Source organism: Leptosomus discolor, chromosome 4, assembly GCF_034619465.1.
Source record: "Leptosomus discolor isolate bLepDis1 chromosome 4, bLepDis1.hap2, whole genome shotgun sequence".
NCBI classification, from domain to species: Eukaryota; Metazoa; Chordata; class Aves; order Leptosomiformes; family Leptosomidae; genus Leptosomus; species Leptosomus discolor.
This window is the reverse complement of record NC_141394.1, coordinates 46,316,969-46,336,984: the sequence shown is the minus strand read 5'-3', so window position 1 is coordinate 46,336,984 and position 20,016 is coordinate 46,316,969. Positions and strand designations below refer to the sequence as shown.

Genomic DNA, 20,016 nt, shown 5'->3' with positions numbered 1-20,016 from the left:
TCTGGCAGAGCATCTGTCACGCACTTTGCAAGGCTGTCCCAGGCCAGAGTTAGTGGGATTACCTGATATGTCAGGGAGTCTTCCAGCTCTGGAGCACCACTCTGCAAGTCTCATGGGAGCACTGTGGTCAGTGTGGCCGGTGCTTTGGGTTGCTGTGGGCCAGACACTGAAGTACAAGTTGTAGTTCTTGGGCACAAAGTATTCAGCCTGTTTGTTCAGGATTGAAAAAGGGATTTTTGTTGTCTGGAAAAAGCTTCAGTTTTTGAAACTGAAATAAAAAATACCTTTATTAAAATAGTTTGGAATGATCTGAAATTTTACTTTTAGTAACTTAAGCATCGAATAAGATGTTTTAGTAGGAAGAAATGGGTGTTTCATGAAATCCAGGTGTTCTGCTGGAATAAATTTTAAACAGATTGCAGGCAGTTTAATTTTGAGCATCGATACACAGCACAGAGTCAAGCAGAACTGTACTTTCTTAAAAGGAACAAGGTTGTAGTACCTTAATAACTGACGTGAGGCAGGGTGTCCCATCGAAATATTTTTTTTTACAAACATGTCATCCCTCATCCTTAGGAAGACAGTGCCTAAAAGTTACTGGAAAGGAACACAAATAGTTTAAAACTTCTTACACCAATAAGAAGAGAATCTGATCAATCATATAGCAGAAAGGATACATGTAATTTTATGTGAACAATATCAAATCAATCATACTATTTAATCTGAAACTGCCTTTGGATATTTGAAAAAATTGTTTGCTGTACTAGGAATAGTTAAAGGTGAAACTGTTATTTTGCACTTACTGGGCCACGGTGCTGGACTTTTATATAGCATTTTGCATGCTGCAGTTCAAGTGAGTGCAGATTTGCTCCCTCTCATCATTTTGGTGGGAGCCTTCTGCTGTCTTCAAGCCCCCTTAGCTTCTCAAGGCAGAGATGGGAAAATCTAAATGTCAGTGAGTAAAGGAGACTTCCCAACTGATGGAATTGTAAAAAAAAAACCCTGAAAATATTCAACAAATCTCTCCAAAAGTTGGGGCAAAAAACCCCAGTACCTTGTAGAGCAAAAGCCACTGTATGCACATATGGATATAATTGTGTACAGTGGGCCACTGTCTGTGCATACATATACCTGTATGTTCTTCTATCTATACACATACATTTAAAATGCTTTGACTTAAAATCGTGCTTTTAAAAAAATCTCCTGCATTTTAAGAGGCTGGCCACACCAAGTGTCCTCTCCATCACTGCTGCCCCAGCTCCCCAGGCTGGGGGATTTCCACTGCCCCAGCTCCCCAGGCACTGGGGATTTCCACTGCACCCACTAACTTCTGGATCCTTTTTCACAGCCCCTCTGCTGCCATCTGCCCTTCCCAGCCAGCTGCTGCAAAGAATTACCGCTCCGGCGGTGTGGTTACACCATGGGGGGAGTCTGGTATCATGGGAAGGCAAAGGCCATGATGGAATTAAACTGAACGCAAGGACAAGTGGGCAAGGAGAGCCCACTAGTCTCCCAGGAGCCATGCATGTTGCAACCCCCAGCCCAGAGAACTACTAGGGGCATACACATCCACCTGGGCAGGCTGCCATGGCCCCTTCCCAGCCTGGGGAAAGGACATTGAAAGCAAGAAAAGAACCATACATGCTGGGCACCCCAGGGAGGCAGGAGAGGCCCTGATGGGTCCTGCCCAGACTGCTTTCCTCCTCCTTCCCATCACAGAGGTATTGCTCTTGGGGAAAAGTCTCTGTCCCCTTGGTTGGTTGTTGCGGTGGTACAGGCTCAGTGGGTGGAGGCAGTGCTAGACATCCTGGGGACAAAAGAGCATGATGGGGGTGGCAGAGCTGGGGCGGACCCCTGGAGGTGGGGCAGATCCCCAGGGACCTACCACAGCTCTCGAAGCTGGCTGGCAGGGGTAATGAGGGCATTGGGGCTTCCTGCATGGCCTGGGGGTACCTGGATCTGTCCTTTCCACTCCCTTCCCCGACCATTAGGACCCCCTTGCCTGGTGTCCCTACCCCAGGGATGTTCATCATCCCTGGGACCTGCGGGCTCCTGTTTCCTGAGGAGCACCTGGGGAACCAATTGCCCAGGGCCAGTGGGATACTGCCCCAGAGAGAAACAGGACAACTGGATGAATCTGCCCCCTGGGCTGCAGCACTGGTAGGGGTGCGTATTAGTGCTGTGCTGCAATGCTGTTGGCACAAGGGGGTACTGAGCACCCATGGGGCACCACATCCTGGGACAAATGATCTCTGGCCATGTCATGGGCCTGGGGCATCTCCCTTGTGCCAGTGCTCTGGGGCACCTGACACAGAGCTGTGCAACACTCTGGTCTCCATCTGCCTCATGGTGCCTCTGCCCTGAGCTCCCAACTGATTTGGCTGTGCCAGAGCCCTTCCTCTGCCAGCCCTGGGGCCCATACCAAGTCTCTTCTGCAGCATGCAGGAGATCATCCCAGAGCTTTCCCTTCCTGAGCAAACACCCCTCGTATGTGCCTGCGCATCTCATGGGCAGACAGTGGTGCCAGCGAGCGTGTACCTGCAGCAGCAGCTGTCCGGACTCAGCTCAGTGCAGGGAAGTTTCATGATGAGGCTGGAGAGGACGGATGCACAGCACCCACGGGCAATGGACGTGCTTGAAGCACAGGCTGGCTTTGGGGGTGGGCAGACACTCGTGCCACCACAGGCAGCCGGGTGGCAAGCCAAAAGCCATAGAGGGACAGCACACTGGCAGCTTCTCCTGGCTGTGTAGCGAGGGGGCCTGTCAACCTCCTGTGCCCCTGGGGCCATCTTCTCGGCTTGGGCGATGCCCCTCTGCTCTGCCCGGTGGGAGAGGGCTCCTTTCCCAGGCAGCGGCAGGTGCCTTATCCTCCTGCTGGGCTGTTTTCCTCCCTCGGCCGCTGCTTTTGCTCTCCTTGTTGTGATTCAGCGCGTTCTTCACAGCCCTCAAGGTCGAGCCAGGAGGGCGGCTGCTCGCACCCCAGGGCCCGTGTTTTCGGAGGATGCCCCCCGCGTTCAAGGCTGCCGCCGCCTTCCCACGCCCGGCGCAGGTGCTGCGGGGCCCGGTTCACACGCCAGGCTCTCACAATAACCCTCGGCCGATAAGGCGGCCCCGCGCAGCGGGACGGTACAGGGCAGGGCAAGGCAGCCAGCGGGGGCCTGGGGACTTTTCGCGCCCCTCCCCGCGGCTCTTGGAGGGGGGCGGCAGCCCCCGAGCCCGCCCGGTCTGGGACCGCACTGCCCCGCCCGAGGCCGGCGCCCCCCAGGCCCTCTCTGGGGGCTCCCCGGGGCAGCCGGACGCAGCCCCCGCGGCGGCGGGGCGGGCCGGGGTCTCGTCCGGCGGCGGGCGGTGCCCGCGGTGCCCAATGGCTGCCCGCGCCCGGGCATAAAGGCGGCGGCGGCAGCATCGCGCTCCCCTCCGCCGGCCGGGCCCCCCGGAGCCGCCCCTCGCCGCCGCCATCGCCATGGGCCGCCCCCCGCCGCCGCTCCGCCTGCTCCTCGCTCTCCTCAGCATCCTCTTGCCGCCGCCGCCGCCGCAGCTGCTGGCCGGGATCGCCGCCGGTGCCGGGGCCCGCCGCACCCGTGAGCCAGGGCCGAGGGAGGGGGGCGGGCGGGGGTGGGGGCGGGTGGTCCCTGCCCCATCCTGAGGGGCTGCGGTGGGTGCCCGCCGCTTCGGGACTGCTCGCTGCCCCCCGCGATGGGCTGTGGGTGGTTCCTGTCACCTAGGGCGTCCCAGTTCTTCCCACCCCCCGGTGATGTGCGGGTCTCTGCCCCCTGTGGCATCCTTCGCATCCTGACAACGTGGGGGGACCCTGCACCCTGAGGAGCCCTGTCCCGCTGCCTCAGGGGCTTCGGGGGGTTCCCCGCTTTCCCTGGGTGGGGGAAACACGACGAGAGGCTGCAGTTCTCCCTCCAGCCCCACAGAAGGTCCTGGGGTGCCCTTGGCTGGGGCCAGTCCCTCCCGCTCAGCGGGGCTGTGCTGGGACCCCCAGGCGGGGAGCTGCCGGGGGTGCTCGGGCTGAGCGGGGCCGGGCTCCCCCCCTCCTTCCCGCAGCGCCCACCGGCCCCACCTGCGGAGCCTGGCGCCAGGCCGCCTGCGGTAGCGGCTGCATCCCCGTTCCCTGGCTCTGCGACGGCGAGCGGCAGTGTCCCGACGGGACGGACGAGCAGTGCGGTGAGCAGGGGGAAGCTGGAACTCGTCCTCTGTCGTGGGGTGGTCTGGGGGGCTGTGCTGCATCGAGGGGCACTGGTGCTCTGGGGACCATGGGGGGTGGGGCAGGGCAGGCCAGAGGTGCCTTGCTCCTTGCTGGCTCTGCCGTGGCTCCTGTGTGGCACCCTGCAGGGACGTGTGTGCCCCAGAGCTCCGGGGGGATGTCTGTGGCATGGCGACATATCCTGGATCCCATGCTGAGTGAGGCCGTCCCCAATCTGCCAGAGAGCCCTGTTAGGGGCTGCTGTGGGCCAGCCCCTTGGCAGAGCCCCTCAGGCATTGCCAGCACTTGCCCAGTGCCAGGACGGAGGGGACCCTTGTGGTTGTGCTGGAGCACACCTGTGACTGTGTGCTGTCGCTGCAGCTGTCCCCTGTGGTGGGGACCCCCATGTTTGGCAGTGTGACGATGGCCAGTGTGTTTCTAGCAGCTGGCGTTGCGATGGTGTTGCTGACTGCCTGGATGGCTCCGATGAGCAGGACTGTGGTACGTAGTCTCTGCTGGGAGGGGTGCTGTGACTAGGGGTGGCTGGGGGCACAGGGCAGGGTGCGAGTGCTGCTCTGTTCCCTCAGTGTGTGGGGCAAAAAAGGTGCAATGTCCTGGCACCCACCACTGCATCCCGCACTGGGAGTTGTGCGATCGGCACCAGGACTGTGAGGATGGTTGGGACGAGGAAGGGTGTCCCCAGCAGCCCTGTCTGCCTGGGCAGTGGCAGTGCAGGAACAGAGTGTGCATCATGGCTGAGTGGAAGTGCAATGGGATTGATGACTGTGGCGATTCCTCAGATGAAGATGTCTGCGGTAAGCAAGCACGCTGGATGCCCCTCAGTGGGATGAGACCTTCCCAGACCATGTGTGAAAAACAGGGGGTACTTAGCCTTCCTTGGCCCCAGCTCCCCTTGGGATGGTGGTGAGCATCTCAGGAACCCATTGATGCTTTGAGGGTGCCCCCATGAGCCTGGGACCCATGGCTTCCCCTGTGCCCACCTGGTATCGATCTGTCGTCCTGACATGAGCTATGTGTGCCATAGCCCCCTGCCCGCCTGGTATGGTGCGATGCGATGAGGGGAAGTGTATCCTGGAGTCCCTGATGTGCAATGATGAGGATGACTGCCTGGACGGCACCGATGAGCCCAGCACATGCGGTGAGTTGTGTGTGGCTGCTGGCCACTGCCTGCGTGGCTGGGGCCACGGGGAGCCGCAGAGATGCTCTGCCTCACATTGCCCTTCCACTGTGTCCCCGAAGGTCGGAGCTGCTTTGTACGCAACGGGGGCTGCGCGGAGACGTGCACTGACACGCACTGGGGAGTGCAGTGCTCCTGTGGGGCTGGCTGGGTGCTGCAGGCAGACGGGCAGAGCTGTGCTGGTAAGGAGAGGTCAGGGTGTGCGCGCTTCGGGCACATGCGGCCTCAGCAGCTGAGAGCAGAGTCTCCCCAGAGCCCACATTCATGCAGGAACGCCTGCCTCAGCCTCGCTCCTGCCTGCGTGTCACATCTGGCCCTGCCAAGGCTGTGTCTAGGTCGTGTTCCAGTGGCAGCTGGTGCATTTTGGGGCTGGGGCCTGGGCCCTGGTATCTAAGGAGCCTGCCTGTGGTCCCTGGGCAGCAGTGGTGGTGCTGTCCAGGGGCAGCTACCCAGCTGTGCAGCAGCTGTGCCTACCCCTGCAGATGTGGACGAGTGCTCCCTGGAGTACAGCCCCTGCAGCCAGCTGTGCAGCAACACCCCGGGTGCTTTCAGCTGCGCCTGTCTCCAGGGCTACACCCTGTGGCACGGCACCACCTGCGAAGTGGCAGGTAGGGTGAGCTGGGAAGCCTGGGCTGTCTGAGGGGCTGGGCAGTTCCCCCAGCTAGCTGCATCCCCCACTCACCGGGTGACATCCCCCTCGCCCTGGCAGACAATGCAACGCAGATCCTGCTGGCCGTGGGGCAGGACCTGGCCCTTCTGGATGTGCGGACCCAAGCCTACCGGCCCTTGCTCTCCACCGAGACTGAACCCCGTGCCCTGGTGTATGACCTGCTGCGAGAAACCTACTACTGGCTGACAGAGGATGGCGAGCTCCACACTCACGTGCCGGGGAAGGGCACACGGCCCCTCTATCCAGGTGGGGAGGAGTGAGGGTTCTGGGTGCCATAGTGGGGCTGAGTTGGGTGCTGAGAGCTGTCCTGCCATGCTACCCCTGCCTTTCCTGTAGAGGAAGGGGCAACCTGGGTTTTGCCTCCTGGCCTGGAGCAGGGGTGGTGTGCCTTAAACTGCTGTCTCTGCAGATGCCGGGGAGGTGAACAGCATCTCCGTGGACTGGTACACAGGGCAGCTGTACTGGGCCAGCAGTCACCCTGCAGCCATCTGTGCAGGGCTGGGCGATGGCCGGGGCTATGTGGCAGTGCTGGGGAAGGATGTGGCACCAGAGCAGCTGACAGTGCATCCAGCTGCAAGGTGAGGAGCGAGTGAGCCAGGGTTGTCCCTGGGCTTCTGGGTGAGCGATGCTGATGCTGACCGTGTCAAGCCTGCTGTGGCGGCACTGGTGTTATGCCGTGAAGTGGGTGCTTAGTGGCTGCCCCCAGGTCCCTGTACTGGATCAACCGGGGGCAGAGGGGCCGGACAGTCGTTGCTGCAGCTGGCATGGATGGCTCAAACCGGCGGGAGCTCACAGTGGTGTCCATGGAGGAGCCTGTGGGGCTGAGCCTGGACCATGTGGCTGGCAGGCTGTACTGGATCAGCGAGTACAAGGAGGTAAGGACGTGGGGCAGCAGCGCTCTGCCCCCCCCAGGTGGGGAGAGGGGAGGGTGACCTGGATCCCCTGTGGCTATGGCCGAGGCATGGGAGGGATCAGGGAGTGGTGCCCAGGTCTGGCATGCATCCCCTACCACTGTGAACCCCGTGGCTGCAGGACAGTGCTGGGGTGTCAGGGTGCCACATGGTCACTGTGCCTTGCCTTGTCCCCAGTCCATTGAGACGCTGCGGGTGGATGGCAGCGGGCGCCACTCCTTTCCTGCTGTCCTGAGGAGCCACTCGGAGCCACTGGGCCTGGCTGTGTTTGAGAGCCGGTTCTTCTGGACCGATGGCACAGAGCTGGCATCAGCCACCCGGGCCTCTCCCCAGGAGCATGCGGTGTTGCTCCGTGCCCCTGTCTCTGCTTTCACTGTGCTGCATGCACTGCAGCAGCCTCCCCGTGAGTACCTTGCTGGGCACCAGTGCAGGGCTGGCAGCCACCCCCACCACTTCCCTGGGTGCTAGGGGAGGCTGCACTGGGTCCTGGATCTCACTGGGTCCTGCCCGATGGCTCTCCTGGTCCTGTAGTGAGGGGGCTTGTGACAGAGGGGACATACGAACCTGTGGGAAAGCTGCCAAGTCCACAGCTTCAGGCAGACCTGAGCCCTCCTACCTCATGTGACACTGCTACCTTGCTTGGGGTAGCTGGCCCATGTCCAGCCCTGGGACAGCCTGTGTTTTTTCAGGATTGGGAGAGGCATAGTGGGGTTCATGGCTGCTTGAGCTCTTAATGCCCCCTTGATTCCAGGGGACACTGCTGCGTGTGCTCCGGGCCTGTGCAGTCACCTTTGCCTCCTGTCCCCTGTGCACCCTCAGGGCTACAAGTGTGCCTGTCCTGAGGGCCTCTTCCTTCTGCCCTCAGGGAAATGCGCAGGTGAGCAGGGTCTGCAAGGCAGGCTTGGCTGGCTGGGGCGGGGTGCATCCCTGTGGGAGTCAGAGCAGGGCTGTAAGGGGCTGTGGGATGAGGTTCCCAGCACACACCAGTGCTGTTGCGTTTCTACCTTGGTTCATGCTGGTGACCCCATCCAGTGCCCCTGGGGCCATGCTCACACACTGCCCTTGTACCCTACAGAGCTGTCCATCATGTATGCATCAGGGAAGGCCATCTCCCTGGTGCAGGTGGGCCCTGGAGCACGCAGCAAATGGGTGAAGGAGTGGCAGGAGCCCATCCACCTACAAGATGTAGACTGGCAGAGGTCGGTGCTCTATGGGACAGATGATCATGGAACATTGCTGCGTGTCGTGGGGCACCCTGGCAGGAGAGAGACCATTGCAACTGGGTTGCCAGGTGAGACCCTATAGGGGTGATGGAGGGCATGCTCCCCTTCCTGGTGCTCCCTGAGGCCTGAGGATCTCCTGGGTGCACAGCAGTCCCATGGTGCCCACATGGGGCCCGTGGCGAGGCACTGGGCAGCTGTGCCCTGGTTCTAGGGGCAGGGGGGACGCAGGAGGAGGAGCAGGGTCGTAGGACATCCCTGTAACTGCTTGCCTGCCTACTCTTGCCAAGTCTGCTCTGCCCGTGTGGACATCCGCTTGGGGGACCTGTACTGGCTCGCATGTAACCGAAGGGACATCGGGGTGATCCAGGCGTCTGACATGTCCCTGCGCATCCTGCACCGTGCTCGCAGCAGCATCCAGCACCTCTTCTTGGACTGGCAGCGGGGCAGTCTGTACTGGCTCGCCCGTGGGCAGCCCCTGCAGCAGCTGAGCCTGGCTGGAGGTGCTCCTTGGGATGCCTGGAACGAGACGTGGCCGGGAGACCTGCCTGTGGCCATGGATAGCAGAGCCTTCAGCCTGCTCTGGAGCTCAGCCCTGGGTGAGCCCTGGTGGTATCTGGAGCAGGGGTAGTCACTATAGGCAGGAGTGACCAGCCCCGCCCTGCATGCAGCAGGTCCCTGCCTGGGCAGTGGGGTACTTATGGGGCAGACTGTCCCATGACTGAGCCTCTGGCCTCGATTATGAGGTCCCTGCCATAGCTGTGGGTTGTGGGGGCACGGGGTGGGGTGCCTGCAGACCACAGGGTCCTACCATCCCTCTGCCTTGCAGGCCTTCGGGCACTGAGTCTGACCAAGCGGCAAGCAGTCACTGTGTCACCCAGCTGGTCCCATGGCCTTGTGGCCGCCTTCGAGCCATACCTGGTGTCAACAAATGGGACAGCTCTGCTGCTGTGGGACCGGAGGACGCTGGCCCTTGTGCTATCTGTGCCAGCAGCAGGTGTACAGGAGGTGGTGGCCTTTGTGGGCTTGGAGCCGCAGGCTGGTAAGAGTGGCTGTGGTTCTGTGCCTGGTGCTGTACCCAATGGGGCTGGGTAGCCTGTGCTACTCAGAGCTGGGGCAGGGTGCCTGGCTGCTGGTGGCCATGTGGGGTGCCCTTGGAGGTGCCTGGAGTGTGGGGAGGGCACAGCCCTAAATCTAGGCTCATGTTCCTGTGCCAGTGCCTCTGCCAGTGCCACCAACCAAGCAGTCTGCCCTGCTGCTCCCTCCACTCGTGACTGCCACTACAAGAACAACAACAAGCACCACTGCTGCTCGGCCCACCACCTCCACCATGAGACCTGCTCGGCCCACCACCTCCACCATGAGACCTGCTCGGCCCACCACCTCCACCACAAGACCTACCCCAAGCAAGACCGCCACTGCACTCACCACTACTCCTGTGCCAACCAGCAAGGCTACCACAACACCGACCACCACCAGCCAGTCCACATCAACCAAGACTACCCCTGCACCAACCACTGCCCAGACAACACTAACCAAGACCACCACTGTGCGGCCAGCCTCCACCACCACCACCACTTGGTCCTTGCCAACCAAGACCACTGCCCCACAGCCAACTACTACCACCCAACGCCTGACCAGCCCTGCATGGGTAGTGCCATCTACCCCACCCCTCCTGTCCAGCCCTGCACACCCCCTGACCCCAGTCCTCCATCTGTCCTGTCCTCGCACGCATGTGCCCTGCCGTGATGGCACGGAGTGCGTGGCCCAGGAGTACGTGTGTGATGGGGAGAAGGACTGCGCAGATGGCTCTGACGAGGATGGGTGTGCCCAGCTGTGCGACACCCCAGGTAGGAGCTGTTCTTCAGTCCCCTGCGCAGCTGGGTCACCCCGTGCCAGGGCTTCTGGCTGCTTCCTGGTGGGGTTGGTGGGATGGGACCCGGGGAAGGCCTGAGTGTGTCCTGGGTTCTGATGCTTGTGATGTGACATACTGGTTTCTTCTGAGCTTGGCACTGGGCTGGAGGTGCTGTCAGAAGGGGACAGAGATGGCCCCGCTGCTCACAGCGACCTAGATGTGGCTAAGCTGAGACTGCCTTAGTCGCCTTGCTTGGGACCTAGGCTGCTGGAGATGCGCTGACTAGGAGGAACCAAGCCCTGTCACTGTAGTGTGGGGCCATTCTAGGTCACCGTGGGGCTAGCAGAGGGTCTGGGCACCCCGGCTGCCTACTGCAGGCTTAGCAAGGCTCCTTCTGTCCCCAGGGGCCTTCCACTGTGCAAGCGGAGCCATATGCATCAGGGCTGAGGAGCACTGCGATGGGGTGCCGCAGTGCCCCGATGCCTCGGATGAGGCGGGCTGCTGGAGCCCCACGCAGGAGTGCGCCCTGCGCTGTGACACTGCTACCCACTGCATCCCTGAGAGCTGGCTGTGTGATGGTCATGCTGACTGCCTGGACCATGCCGATGAGCAGGGCTGTGGTGAGACCCTGGGGCTGGGTGGCACAGGGGCTTCTGGGGGTCAGCTGCCCGACAGCTGGGTGCACTAAGTTTCCTGTGGGTCCAGGAGCAGGCACTGCCCAGGGCAGCCTGCCAAGCAGCTAGAGAAGGCCATACCCTGCTCAGTGTCATGCCTTTGCTGGTGGGATGGGCATGGTGACGGGGATGGAGACAGTGCCCCCACTCAGCCCTGGTCCTGCCTGCAGTGCCAAAGGAGTGTGGCCCAGCCGAGTTCTCCTGCCGGAGTGGGCAGTGCGTGGCCCTGGCCCTGCGCTGCGATGGTGACCGTGACTGCCAGGACGGCTCGGATGAGGAGGGCTGTGCCATGCCCCGGCCGTTGCTCTGCCGCACAGGCGAGGTGGCATGTCCCCGCAGTGCGGAGTGCGTGCCAGAGGCTTGGCGTTGCGACGGCGCTGCCGACTGTGGGGATGGCACAGATGAGGAGGTGGGTGGGGTGATGGGGACATAGCCTGTCCCTACTTGCTCCCAGGAGGGCTGGTGGCCCTGCTCACTCTCTGCTCTTGCAGGGCTGTCCCTGGGAGGAAGGGCTGTGTGGGGACCGGCAGTGGGGCTGTTCCCATGGCCACGAGTGCATCCCTGATGTCTGGCGCTGCGATGGAGAGAGTGACTGCACAGATGGCAGCGATGAAGCTGGCTGTGAGCAACACTCTGCTTTTATCCCCTCTGTGTCTCACCCAGGGGTGGTTGGTGGGTGCTCAGCACAGAGGGAGGTGGGGAAGTCTCTGTACCAAGATGAAAGGTCCTATGTACCATTTGCCTCTTCCCAGCATTTGTGGTGGCTCCAGGCCCTGGGTAGCTGTTGTCCCTGCAGGATTTGGTGGCCTTAGGGTTAGGATAGCCTGAAGCCAGGCTACAGGCACAGCTGCAGTGGCTGCAGTGAGCCCTGGGTACCCTGTGGGAGCGGTTGAATCTGCCCCAGCTGAGCAAAAGGAGCTGGTGGACAAGGCTTAGGGCAGCCTTCCCTGTATGTCCCTGCAGGCCAACCTGCTCCCTGCCAGAGTCACGAGTACCCATGTGGGCTGGGGGTATGCCTGAATGCATCCTTGGTGTGCGATGGCCATCAGGACTGCGTTGACGGCTCGGACGAGGCGGGGAACTGCTCTGTGCCCTGCCAGCAGTCATGCGCTCATCTCTGCTACCCTTCGCCCCAGGGCCCTGTGAGTGCCAGCAGCCCTGGTCCAGGGCTTACCCTGCCATGCTGCCCTGGTCCAGCTGCAGGAGGGACCCTCATGTGTCCCCAAGGGGGGACTGTGACAGCCCCTTTCCCCACAGCGGTGCTGGTGTGACCCAGGCTATCAGCTGGCTGAGGATGGTCTGTCCTGCATGGACATAAATGAGTGCACAGAGCAGGGCGAGGGAGCGTGCAGCCAGACGTGCCGCAATGCCCCAGGGTCCTACAGCTGTGACTGTCTCCCTGGCTACCTGCTGGAGCCCGATGGCCATGTCTGCAAACTCACTGGTAAGCCGAAGCAGTGCTGAGGGTCCCTGGCACTCTAGGGTGCACCAGGAGCCAGTGGGTACCTGTCCCCCCATGCCTGCTGTCCACGGGGAGCCTTGTAGTCCCACGAATGGTCCTGTCCCCTCTGCCACATGGCCTCCCTGGCCCCACCTAGCTGTGAGCTGCTGCTTGTCAGCCCGTGGCTGGTTGGAAAATCCACCTGCACTAGCTGGGGACCATGCTGTGTTGTAGGGCTGAGTCCCAGCGGGCTCCAGTGCCTGTGACTGCCATGTTCCCTGCCTCTGCATGTCGTGGGGCCACCAGTGCTGAGCAGGGTCCGGGCGGCTCTGTGTTGCCTCAGGACCAGAGCCCATCTTGCTGGTGGCTGTGCAGTCAGAGGTGTTGTCCTATGGCCTGCGGAGTGGGCGTGAGGAGGTGCTGCTGGCCACTGACAAGGATCGCGTTGTCTTCTCGCTTGACTATGACCTGGTGGAAAGGAAAGTCTTCTGGATGGATCTGGCTACAGAGAGCATCCGCTGGCAGGATCTCAACTCTGGCAAGAAAGGCACACTGGTGAAAGGTGGGCTGTGAGAGCATGTGGTTAGCAGGGGTGGCCTCTCTGTGGCTGTGCACTCTCCAGGTTACAGTCAGGTGCCAGGCTGTATCCCCTTGCATGGAGTGGTGCAGGTGGGAGCAGGTTTGGGAGGAGCCAGAGCTCCTGGGATGGGAGGGGACCTGGGCTGGGAGCGTTGTGCCAGAGGGCCATGCAGCTGTCAGCCCATGGGTGCTGACTCTTGGGCATGTTGCAGGTGTAAGATCGGACTGTATAGCTGTGGACTGGCTCGGAAGGAATCTGTACTGGACAGATGGTGTAGGAGGGCAGGTGCTGGCCACTCGCCTGGGGGCTGCCTGGCGGGGGATACCAGAGTACGCTGTGGTCATGGATGGAGACCTGGACCGGCCCCACTCCCTGGTGCTCCAGCCTCTGGCAGGGTAAGGCTGGGACAAGAGGACGTGGGGACCTCCTTGCCATCCCCACCCTACCCCATTTTCCTCCATGGAGGCAGGCTGGGGAAGAGTTGGGATGGCCTCACCTTGGTGCTGTTGGGGCTGTGTGACTGGGGAAGAAGGCACCCAGGCACCTGCCCTGGGTGGAGTTCTCAATGTGTCTGTGATGGGATGGGAAGTTCACACTGCTCCTCTGGGCTGTGCTGGTTGGGGGATGATGCTGTGATGGTCCATGGGCCAGCACCTCTCTTCCCGACAGGCTGTTGTACTGGTCAGAGGTGGGGAGCCACCCGCGGCTGATGGAGGCTGCCATGGATGGGAGTCGGCGGCATGTGCTTCTGGCCCAGGGGCTGGGCTGGCCCACAGCACTGGCCCTCGACCTCCCCACCTGGAGGATCTTCTGGCTGGATGAAAAACTGAGCAGCATCGGTTCTGCACGTCTGGATGGCACCAGTGTGAAGGTCTGTGTGTGGGGCTTTGGTGAAGGGGCCCTGACAGGGGCCACCAGGGTGTGTGCTCATGGCCTTTCTGCCAGGTCCTGCAACTGGGCTGGGTCCAGAGCCCCTTTGCGGTGGCTGTGTGTGAGGGGCAGCTCTACTGGTCGGAGAGGAAGGCATGGTCCGTGCAGCAGGTAGACAAGACCAGTGGCAAGAACAGGACTGTGCTGCTCAAGCGACATGGGCAACCCCATGGCCTCCAGGTACCTACCTGGGGGAGCCCCGAAACCTGCTGCGCCAGCTCTGCTGGGGCTGCCACCCTGCATGGCCCTACCATTCTCTGAGTGCAGAGCCACTGGGAGCTGCACCCTCATCCTGGTGGTCCTTGGGCAGCAGTCCCTGTGGTCAAGGGTCCCTGGTCCTCTTGAATTACCTCTGCCTTACCGCCCTGCCCCCAGCTGGGCTGTGTCCAGGCCTCAGGAGCATGGCGTGGTGTCAGTGGGGCTCAGCTCTACTGCTGGGTGCTCGTGGTGCTGTGGGGCTGAGCCGGCCCTTCCCACAGGTGATACACCCAGCCCTGCGCCCCGTGGCCCCTAACCCGTGCGTGGCGCGTGGCTGCTCCCACCTGTGCCTGCTGAGCACCAGGCACACTGGGCAGTGCCGGTGCCCTGCCGGGCTGACACTGGCTGCCGACGAGACCACCTGCCTGCCCATCCGAGACTCGACCTTTGCCCTCCTGGTGTCACCAGCAGCTGTGGCACAGGTACCGTCCTGCAGAGCCGGCCCTGGGGGCTGCTGTCCTCACCACTGTCAGGGGAGTGGGGTGCCCGTACTAGTGCTACCTCCTTCCTCCAGGTCTACCTGAAGGACCTGCCCACAACATCTGGATCCCAAGGTCTTCCCCCGCACCGGGCCCTGCCCTTGGCCAAGGTGGGCCGTCTGACAGCCGTAGACTACGCAGTGAAAGACAAGAGCCTGTACTTTGCCGAGGTGGGGGGTGACTCCATCGGGCTGCTGCGCCTAAAGGACTGGGGCCGGCTGTCCTGGAGGCAGGCAGTGACTGTGGAGGGCATGGTGACATCCCTGGCCCTGGACTGGCTGAGCGGGAACCTGTACTGGATCGGGGGGCAGCCACCCAGCATCCACATGGCAGCTCCTGGGGGGCGGTGGGCCCTGGCACTGCTCAGTGAGGGGCTGCAGGGTGCTGCCTGGCTGGCGCTGTGCCCTCGCGCCTCCACCATGTGCTTCGTCACAGCAGCCAGCAGCCGTGGGCCCGGCGCCACGGTGGAGTGCATGGCCATGGACGGCACTGGCCGCAGAGCGGTCTGGAGGAAAGCCTGGGCTCCCACGGGCCTCACCTTCGGGGGTGCCAGTACCCGGCTGTACTGGGCAGACCGTGGTGAGTGCAGGCTGAGCCGGGGCACTGCTGGGGGTAGTAGTGGTGCAGGCACTCAGTCCACAGGACAAAGCCCAGCATGACCCCAAGGGGCAGCCCAGAGCCCTCTGTGCCCCCACATCTGATGTCCCTGCATCTGTGCTCTGCAGAGAGAGGCACCATCAGCAGCGTCGAGCTGGACGGATCCCGCTTCCGGGTGGTGCGGGAAGGGCTCCATGGCCTCTCACTCTTTGCCATCGGAGAAGGCTTCCTGCTCTGGAGCACGACCTCAACCAACGGTGAGTCCATTTGCTGTGCTTTGTCCAGCTCCTCCTGGACAGGGGTCTCTGCCAGTGCCTGTGGGGTGCAGGCTGCCTCTCCCTGGGGTGAAGGGCAGGCTGGGGGACCCCACCTCCCATCCCAGGCACACTTACAGGAGGAGGTGGGGCAGTGCTGACCCCACGTGTCTCCAGGTTCCAGCAAGATCTGGCATAGCCGGCTGGAGCAGGCCAAGAGCTGGTGGTTCCCAATGGAGCAGGAGTTGGTAGCCATGAAGATTTACAGCCAGTTCTCGCAGGAAGGTGGGTCTGGGTCTGCCCTGGCCTGGGGCATCTGGAGGGCTGAGGTGTGGTGTGCGGTGGCCATGCTAACCCGTGCTATTTTGGCAGGCACCAATGGCTGCGCGAAGAGCAATGGGGGCTGTGCCCAGCTATGCCTGCCCAACCCCACAGGGCGGCTGTGCCGCTGCTCCCCTGGCTACCACCTGGTGCGTGGGGTGGCATGCACGCTGGCGCTGCCCTGCCCAGCCCCGCTCCAGGCCTGCCCTGACCTCCAGAGCTGCATTTCTGCAGAGCAGGTCTGCGATGGGCGACTGGACTGTGATGATGGCTCCGATGAGTCTGGCTGTGAGTGCCTGCCCGCAGCCAGGGTGTGCAGGGGTCCTGGCTGGGCACGAGGGGAGCCTGCCCAGTCTTCCCCAGTTTGGGAAGGGGGGGGTGTCTCACTTGGATCTCTGCTGATCTATGCCCATTGCCCTAGGCCCCTCCATGGAGGTGAGGACGTGGATCCCCACGGTGGCACCATCAGGAATGTCCCACGTGGAAGAACAGAAACCAGCCTTGCCCACAGCTGCATCTAAGCCTCATCAGCCTGGCCCCAGCCTGCCTGCAGCCCCTGGCCCCCGGGAGCATGGAGAGCCATTCCTGGTACCCCCTAGCACGGAGGAGGTGCTGGGGGCTGTGCCGTGCAGCAGCGAGACGTGTAACCTGCGTGGGGACTGCGCCATCGAGGCTGGGCGAGTGACGTGCCACTGCGCCCTGGGCTATCGTGGTGACTACTGCGAGGAGGCAGAGGTGCAGCCTGTTGCAGGACCTATTGCCCTGGGGGTGGCTGTGCTCCTGCTGCTCGCTGCTGCTGCTGTGGGGGCCCTGGCTTACATGCGGAGACGGGACAGGCGGAGGAGGTGAGCTCTGGGGCTGGGCCAGGTACAGCTGGGGATGGAGAGGGACAGGGTCACCCTGCCCAGGCACAGTGTGGTGTCCTAGGGTACTCTTGGGCTGTGTGGAAAGCTCTGATCACCCCAGCAGACTATTACTGCGGGTTGTGGCAGGACCTTGGGGTCTGCCCTATCTCTAGGAGATGGCTATGCCATCCTCAGTGAACTTTTTTTTTTTTTTTTTCCCCAGGACCTCAAGCACTGCCTCCACTCGGGTGCTGACCTTGTACCACCGTGAAAGCGACCCGGAGGAAGAGGATGAGGAGGAGGAAGAGCTTCCTCCCAAGAGTGATACCTTTGTGAATGAAGCTTACAATGGAAAAGAGGTGAGCAGCATCTGGAGCAGGCCCTGGTAGGGACCCCCCAGCTACCCTGGGGTGCCCCAAGGACCCCCTGGTGCTGATCCCTCCCCAGGCCCAGTGCTGGCATGGTGCCTACTTCTTGAGGCAAGCTCTGCCCTCCCACTGGGGGAGAGGGGCAAAGGCTTGGGGTGCCTGAAGGAGTCTGGCTGGTACAGGGCCTGTCCTGCTCCACCTCTGGCTGGAGCCCCTGTGCCAAGGTGTGGTGTGGGCCCAGGGAAGCCGTCTCAGGCTTATCCCTGATGCAGCCATCTGTGATCTCTGCAGGAGCTGCCAGCCCCGCTGAGGAAGGGACCATCTCGCCCCGACACTGTGTTTTCATAAAGTCACATTGCGCAGCCTCTCTGGTGCTATTGTGGTTTGTGTGTGGGCTGGGGAGGAGAGGTTGGTTTGCTCTTCCCAGGTCTCTGAGCTCTAGGGAACTTACAGTCCAGAGCACAACGCTTTGGAAGGTTTTTCAGTTAGTCTCCAGCTCCAACACAGTCTCTGAGCTATCTGAATCTGATCCCTCACATCCTGTACCACCCCTTAACCACACTTAGGGCATCTCAATCCACTGTCCCCCTGCAGCAAGGCTTAGCTTGCTGACCAGGGTGCTTTGGGCTCGCCTGGGCTAGAAATCTTGATGGTTAGCTCTGCAGGAAAGCTGGCTTGGCTCTTGCCCTGTTACGCAGGGTGCAGGCAGGATTTTTTAATGCAGTTCTGACCTCCTGAGTGTCCCTTACAGACCAGTGAGACCAGTTTTACTGCCTCGCACCAAGCTAATGATGAAAGGGGAAATATAAGCTATTTTTTTTTCCCTGTGATCTTTTTTCTTTTTTTTTTCTCTTTTTCTCCCCTGAAGTGGCTGTGCTCCAGGAAGGAGAAACCTCTTCCAGAGCTGACTTTGACCATGGGGGAAAGGTCCTCAAGGAAGGTGCCATGAAAGCTACTTTCCCCCTTTTACAGACCTTTTCCCCCTGCTTCAGGCAAACCACAGGGGAGCTGGGTTAGCTGTGCCCACTGGCTCTCAGCCCAGCCTGCCTGGCAGAAAGCCCATAACCATCCCACAGCACAGACCTGTTCCTCCTCATTTATTTTGCTGTTTGCACAGTCCTGAGTTGAGCAGAGACAGGTAGGAGGTGCTGCCCTCCCCTATTCCCAGCCCTGAAGGCTACACAGTGCTAACCTGTACTTTGCTCGCATGGGAATGCCTTTGCCTGAGCTGCTGCACAGTGCAGGAGGATGAGCTAAAAGCTGCATGGAGGAACTGGAGCCTGGGATGGTCCTCAACCCAGCATGGCTTTGGCGCAGTTGTGGGACCTGGAGCACGGCAGGCTTCTGAGGATGTTGCAGAGATTCAAGCCAGGTCCTTGGTCTCATTTCCAGCCTGCTCTGAGGTGCCCCAAGAGAAGGGCATGGCTTGGAGGGGCAGGAGCCAGCGCTGCGCTTGGTGCCAGGCAGGTGGGCAGGCTGGCTGGTGCCCACTGCTGTCCCTGTGCTGGAGCTACAAGTCAGAGTCACAAGGCAGGGTGCTCCTCCAGTGCTGTCCATCTCGCTCGTCCTCCAGCACGTCCCAGGGATTGCGGTAAGCCCCAATGGTGGAGCATGGCCCAGCTTCCAGCACAGGGCTGGGGGGCAGTTTGGGGGCCCTGTGCTCCTTGCAGCAGTGGTGGAAGCTGAGGGCAAGGGCCAGCCCCCCCAAGATTTCCAGGCAGCTTCCTAAGTAGCTCAGCACCAAGCTGTAGCCTACAACCAGGGTGCTGCCAGCTGGTGCAGGCAGTGCCCACAGCTCATGGGTGTACCAGGAGGCAGGCACAAGGCTCATCAGCCCTGAGAGGAGCAGCACAAGCCCTGCCACACCAGCAAGCAGGTGCCGTGGCTCCTTCTGCCAGCAGCGAACCCCCAGGGCAGCCACCACCAAGCCTAGGAGGGTGAGCACCAGTGAGGTGGGCATCAGCCCTTGGGCTGCCTGCACAGGCATCTGCTCAAAGTAGCCCAGCTCATCAGCCTGCCCACAGCGACGGTCACGGCTGCTCTGCTGCTCTCTGCACATGTCCCAGATGCCCTGCTCCAAGACGACGTCAACGGGCTGGTTAGGTATGTAGCTCACCTGCCTCCAGTTGGGTGCCAGCGTGCCCGTGAGCGTCAGCAGGAGCCCGCAGGGGCACAGCACCAGCCCCACGATCATCGCCGTCGGTGTCCGCATGCTGGAGAGGTGGGTGAAGCCGGCTCCGGTGCACTCCTGCTTGCCAGGGGCAGAGAGATCCGTGGAGGGCTCCGCTGGGGAGCAGCGGCTCTCTGCTGCTGCCCGTCACCTGGGCAGCAGAGGTGGCACCAGCGCTCCAGGGCTGCTCGGTGCAGGCAGGGCTATCCGGCGGTGGGGCAGCCGTCCCAGGGCCCCCCGGACGGTGGGCAGCCCTCGGAGCCGTGGCAGGCCACCCTCCCGGGCTGTGCCCAGGGCTGCGGGGAGGTGCCAGCGGCAGGAGGAAGTGCAGGCGGGGAGGGGCCCGGCACAGGCACGGGCAGGGCTGGCCGGCACCCAGCCCTGAGCGCCGCGGGGGCCTCGCCGGCCCTGTGGGAACCACCGCGGCCTTTGGGCCTGGCTCACCCCTTGCGGGCAGCGGGGCTGGGGTGCGGCGCTGGGACGTCTCAGCTAGTAGTTCTCACGGTTGGTAAGGACCCCGTGGTCCTCCCCAGCCCCAGGAGACCTCCCCAGCCCCAGGAGACCTCCCCAGCCCCTGGCCTCCGTCTTCTTGCTCTTCATCCCGGCAAGCATCTCCCTTCACGGGACCGCTCCTGAGCCTGGCCCTGCTCTTCCCTTACCAGGCTGCGCTCAGAGGCCACCCGCAGGCGCAGCAGCATGGCTCTCAGCGGGAAAAGTCCCTGGGATGTCCACTGAGACAGGTACGGGGAATCGCCACATTTGAGAATCCCCTGTGTGGGGTTTTGAGGCCCAGAAAGCACTGGTCTTGGGCCCCCTCCAAATTTCCTTGAATTTCTGAGCTGAGCCCAAAAGAGGGCAGCATCCTCTGTGGATTGACGTTGGATGAGCAACCCCAGCTGATCTGGAGGGCGGGCTGCATGGGTGCCCCACAGCATTTCTGCACTGCTGGTTCCGTGGCCTTGGCCCCCTGGAGGGCTGGGTGGGTCTGTGCTGGACCAGCTGCTCCCCAGCTCCCTTCCCCACGCCTCCATCCTACAGCTGTTCCCCGAGTGG

The 20,016-nt window shown here is 61.9% G+C and overlaps 2 protein-coding genes across 2 annotated transcripts; one reads left to right on the top strand and one right to left on the bottom strand.

Moving 5' to 3' along the window:
* Positions 1–2,839: 2,839 nt before the first annotated feature.
* On the top strand, positions 2,840–17,141 carry LOC104352051 (uncharacterized). The gene is made up of 33 exons (XM_086464610.1): positions 2,840–3,581; positions 4,054–4,173; positions 4,574–4,693; positions 4,780–5,007; positions 5,238–5,351; positions 5,453–5,572; positions 5,873–5,998; positions 6,100–6,306; positions 6,470–6,638; positions 6,767–6,935; positions 7,149–7,374; positions 7,723–7,848; positions 8,047–8,262; positions 8,482–8,790; positions 9,021–9,233; positions 9,421–10,041; positions 10,451–10,666; positions 10,891–11,129; positions 11,212–11,341; positions 11,684–11,862; positions 11,978–12,164; positions 12,505–12,723; positions 12,953–13,136; positions 13,411–13,612; positions 13,687–13,851; positions 14,151–14,351; positions 14,444–14,987; positions 15,134–15,262; positions 15,437–15,544; positions 15,632–15,868; positions 16,002–16,425; positions 16,649–16,784; positions 17,085–17,141. The coding sequence occupies exons 1-33, from the start codon at positions 3,464–3,466 to the stop codon at positions 17,139–17,141; spliced, it is 6,759 nt and encodes a 2,252-aa protein (XP_086320736.1). The 5' UTR covers positions 2,840–3,463.
* Positions 17,142–18,303: 1,162 nt separating this feature from the next.
* CLDN23 (claudin 23) lies at positions 18,304–19,005 on the bottom strand. Its single transcript, XM_009958285.2, has one exon. It carries the CDS (start codon positions 19,003–19,005, stop codon positions 18,304–18,306), a length of 702 nt encoding a protein of 233 aa, XP_009956587.1.
* Positions 19,006–20,016: the final 1,011 nt, after the last annotated feature.